At 70.3% G+C, this 3608-nt stretch overlaps 1 protein-coding gene across 1 annotated transcript in view; it reads right to left on the reverse strand.

Annotated features, from left to right (window-relative positions):
• Positions 1-1028: 1028 nt before the first annotated feature.
• DPYSL5 (dihydropyrimidinase like 5) overlaps positions 1029-3608 on the reverse strand; it is a gene marked incomplete at its 3' end in the record, with an annotated part of 8271 nt that continues 5691 nt past the window's right edge. Inside the window, exons 5-8 of the mRNA XM_026050466.1 lie at positions 2662-2803; positions 1985-2127; positions 1707-1914; positions 1029-1197 (exon numbers count right to left, since the gene is read on the reverse strand). Coding sequence (XP_025906251.1) covers positions 1029-1197; positions 1707-1914; positions 1985-2127; positions 2662-2803 — 662 coding nt within the window. The remainder of the gene's footprint in view (positions 1198-1706; positions 1915-1984; positions 2128-2661; positions 2804-3608) is intronic.

Here is a 3608-nt window from a genome sequence, read left to right on the forward strand (position 1 = left end):
GGGGTACCACGGCATCCCCTGGGTACCACCTGCATCCCTGGGGTGCCGTGGTATCCCTTGGGCACCACCCGCATTCCTGGGGTACTGCAGCACCCCCCGGGTACCACAAGCATCCCAGGATACCACCAGCATCCCCGTGAATCACCTGCATCCTCTGGGCACCATGAGCATCCCTGGATGCAACCACCACCCGCTGGCTACCAGCAGGATTCCTGGGTACCAGCAGCATCCCCAGGAACCGCRTGCAACCCCAGGAACCCCATGCATCCCCCAGGAACCGCATGCATGCCCCGGGCACCGCAGCATCCCCTGGGCACCATCTGTGTCCCCACAGGCCCCAGCTGCTCCCTGTGCCGACCTTCTGCAACATGGGCACGGAGCTGCCCCATGCATCCCCATGGCACCCGGTGCACGCCAAGGCGGGCAGGGGCGTGGGGGCAGCACCCTGTCCCCGCTGCAGTGTCCCCAGTGGGTGGCTTTGCAGCCCATGGCTTGGCACCCCAGTGCCATTGCACCCCGGCGCCCCTGCACCCCGTGGCTTTGCACCCCGTAGCTTTGCACCCAGGGCTCTGCACCGTTCAGCCTGGCACAGAGGGCTCTGCACCCCGGGGCCCCTGCACCCCGTGGCTTTGCACCCAGGGCTCTGCACCGCTCAGCTTGGCACCAAGGGCTCTGCACCCAGGGGTCCCTGCACCCCGTGGCTTTGCACCCAGGGCTCTGCACCCCTCAGCCTGGCACCAAGGGCTCTGCACCCAGGGGTCCCTGCACCCCAGCGCCCCTGCACCCTGTGACTTTGCACCCAGGGCTCTGCACCCCTCAGCCTGGCACAGAGGGCTCTGCACCCCGGGGCCCCTGCACCCCGTGGCTTTGCATCCCGTGGCTTTGCACCCAGGGCTCTGCACCCCTCAGCCTGGCACCAAGGGCTCTGCACCCCTCAGCCTGCACCCAGGGGTCCCTGGCCGGGACGTGGCCCTGCACACGGGGGGCACGGGGGCGGCAGGGGGTTCCCCGGGCGGCCCCGCTCTTACCGGAGAGGCTGAAGCTGGACTCGTGCAGGTCCCGCATGCCCCCGTGGCGTGTGGCCGGCCGCGTGGGCGTATCGGCCAGGGGCGTCCCCGTCTCCTTTTTGCCCGCGTGCGCCACGGCGGCCACGTCGCCCAGGTACGGGGTGCGGTCCACCCCCCGGGGCCTGCGACTCTGCCGGCGGGGAGACAAAAGCGGAGAGCGCCCTGAGCCGGGCCGCGGGGCCGGGGGGGCACCGGGGTGCAGAGCGGGTAGCAAGCCGGGGTGCAGCGGGGCCGGGGTGCAGCAGGGCCGGGGTGCAGCGGGGCCGGGGTGCAGCGGGGCCGGGGTGCAGCTTGGCTGGGGTGCAGCAGGGCCGGGGTGCAATAGGGATAGGGTACAATAGGGATAGGGTGCAACAGGGATGGGGTGCAGTGGAGCCGGGGTGCAACAGGGATGGCGTGCAGCAGGGACAGGGTGCAGCAGGTTGCAGCGGGGACAGGGTGCAGCGGGGACAGGGTGCAGCGGGTGACAGCCACGCTGGATGTCACCGCGGCCGCCCTGCTTGCCCAGGGGACAGCGCAGGCGCAGTGCACCGGCCCCATCGCAGCTCCGCGCTGTCCCCCCTGCAGCCCCCCAGCCGCAGCCCCGGCTGCGGGACGCAGCGATGCCCCGGCCCCCGCAGCCCCCCCGGGCCCCGGTACCTTCTCCCGCTGCACCAGCTTCTTGTAGACGGAGTCGGGGAAGGAGCGGAGCGGGCAGAACTTGCCGGTGCCCTCGGCGCACATGAACACGCCGTTCTCGTAGACCACGCGCCCGCGGCTCACGGTCACCAGCGGCACGCCGTGGCAGCGCATGTTCTCGTACAGGTTGATGTCCCCGCCCTGCACCTGGGTGCTGGCCGAGATGGTCCTGGGCCGGGGAGGGGCGGGTGAGGCGGGAGCCCCCAGCCCCACGGCGGGGGGGGACGGGGGGCGCGCACCTGGTGGCCTCGGGGTCCCACACCACGACGTCGGCGTCGGCGCCGGGGATGATGCGGCCCTTGCGCGGGTACAGGTTGTGCAGCTTGGCCGCGTTGGAGCTGGTCACGGCCACGAAGCGGTTCTCGTCCATCTTGCCCCCCACCTGCGGCGGCGGCACTGAGCGTGCCACGGCATGCCAGGGCATCCCAGAACATCCCAGGGCATCCCATGGCATCCCCCTGCATCCCTGTGACACCCCATGCATCCCCAGACATGCCTGCCTCATTCCCCTACATCCCTGGAGCATCCCAGAGCATCCTTGGCGCCACCCAGAACATCCCCTTGCATCCTCACGCGTCCCAGCACATGCCCATGACTCCTGGGGCATCCTGTGCATCCCGGCGCATCCTCCTCCCTCCCAGCACATCCCCATGCATCCCAGTGCATCCTCCTCCCTCCCAGCACATCCCCATGCATCCCAGTGCATCCTCCTCCCTCCCAGCACATCCCCATGCATCCCAGTGCATCCTCATCCCTCCCAGCACATCCCCATGCCTCCCGGCACATCCCCATGCCTCCCGGAGCATCCCAGTGCATCCTTGTCCATCCCAGTGCATCCTCCTCCCTCCCAGCACATCCCCATGCCTCCCAGCACACCCTCCCGCCGTCCCCGCGAGCCCCGCGGCGCGGCACCCACCACCCCGCGCTCCCAGATGATGCTCATGCGGTCCTGGACGCCGCTGACGCCGTGCGGGATCTTGGTGAAGTCCTCCCTGCCCATGGCCTTCTGCTTGGCGCTGAAGGGCCGGTGGTCGGAGGCCACCACGTTGAGCGTGTCGCTGCGGGCACAGGCGGCGGAGGTGTCACCGCGGGCACCCGGGGGTGTCACCGCGAGGCGGGTGTACGGGACAGGCAGCGGGACACCCGGGGGTGTCACCGCGAGGCGGGTGTACGGGACAGGCAGCGGGGCACCGGGGGTGTCACCGCGAGGCGGGTGTACGGGACAGGCAGTGGGGCACTGCAGAGCAGGCACTGGGACACACTGGGTGCATGGAACCAGGGAATGGGGCACCTTGGGGCAGGCAGCGGGATGCACCAAGTACAGGGGACCTTGGAGCAGGCTCCRGGCACTGGGATGCACTGGGTGCAGGGCACCCACGGAGCAGGCTCCRGGCACTGGGATGCACTGGGTGCAGGGCACCCATGGAGCAGGCTCYRGGCACTGGGATGCACTGGTGCCCCGAGCCGGGGAGCAGGTCCCAGGATGCTCCCATGCACCGGGCACATGGAGCAGCGGGGTCTCTGGGGCTGCTGTGCCCGGCTCTGTGGGGCCAAGGGGCTCTCATGGGGGGCTCCATGGGGACACGGGCTCTCCTGGCTGGCTCCGTGGGCACTGGGGGCTATTGCACCTGGCTCTGTGGGGACACTGGGGTCCTGCAGGGTGCTTGGGGCTGCTGCSGTGCCTGGGGGCCATGGGGACCCAGGTCCCAAGAGGGCTCCTTGGGGACATGGGGCTCTGGTGCTTGGCTCCATGGGGACMYGGGGGTCCCAYGGCACTGCAGAGTTCATGGGAATGCAATGGTGCCTGGGGACCATGGGGACCAGGGTCCCGTGATGGGCTCCGTGGGGACATGGGGACGTGGC

Source organism: Nothoprocta perdicaria, unplaced genomic scaffold (assembly GCF_003342845.1).
Source record: "Nothoprocta perdicaria isolate Ctin4 unplaced genomic scaffold, notPer1 scaffold_691, whole genome shotgun sequence".
In the NCBI taxonomy this organism is placed as follows: Eukaryota; Metazoa; Chordata; class Aves; order Tinamiformes; family Tinamidae; genus Nothoprocta; species Nothoprocta perdicaria.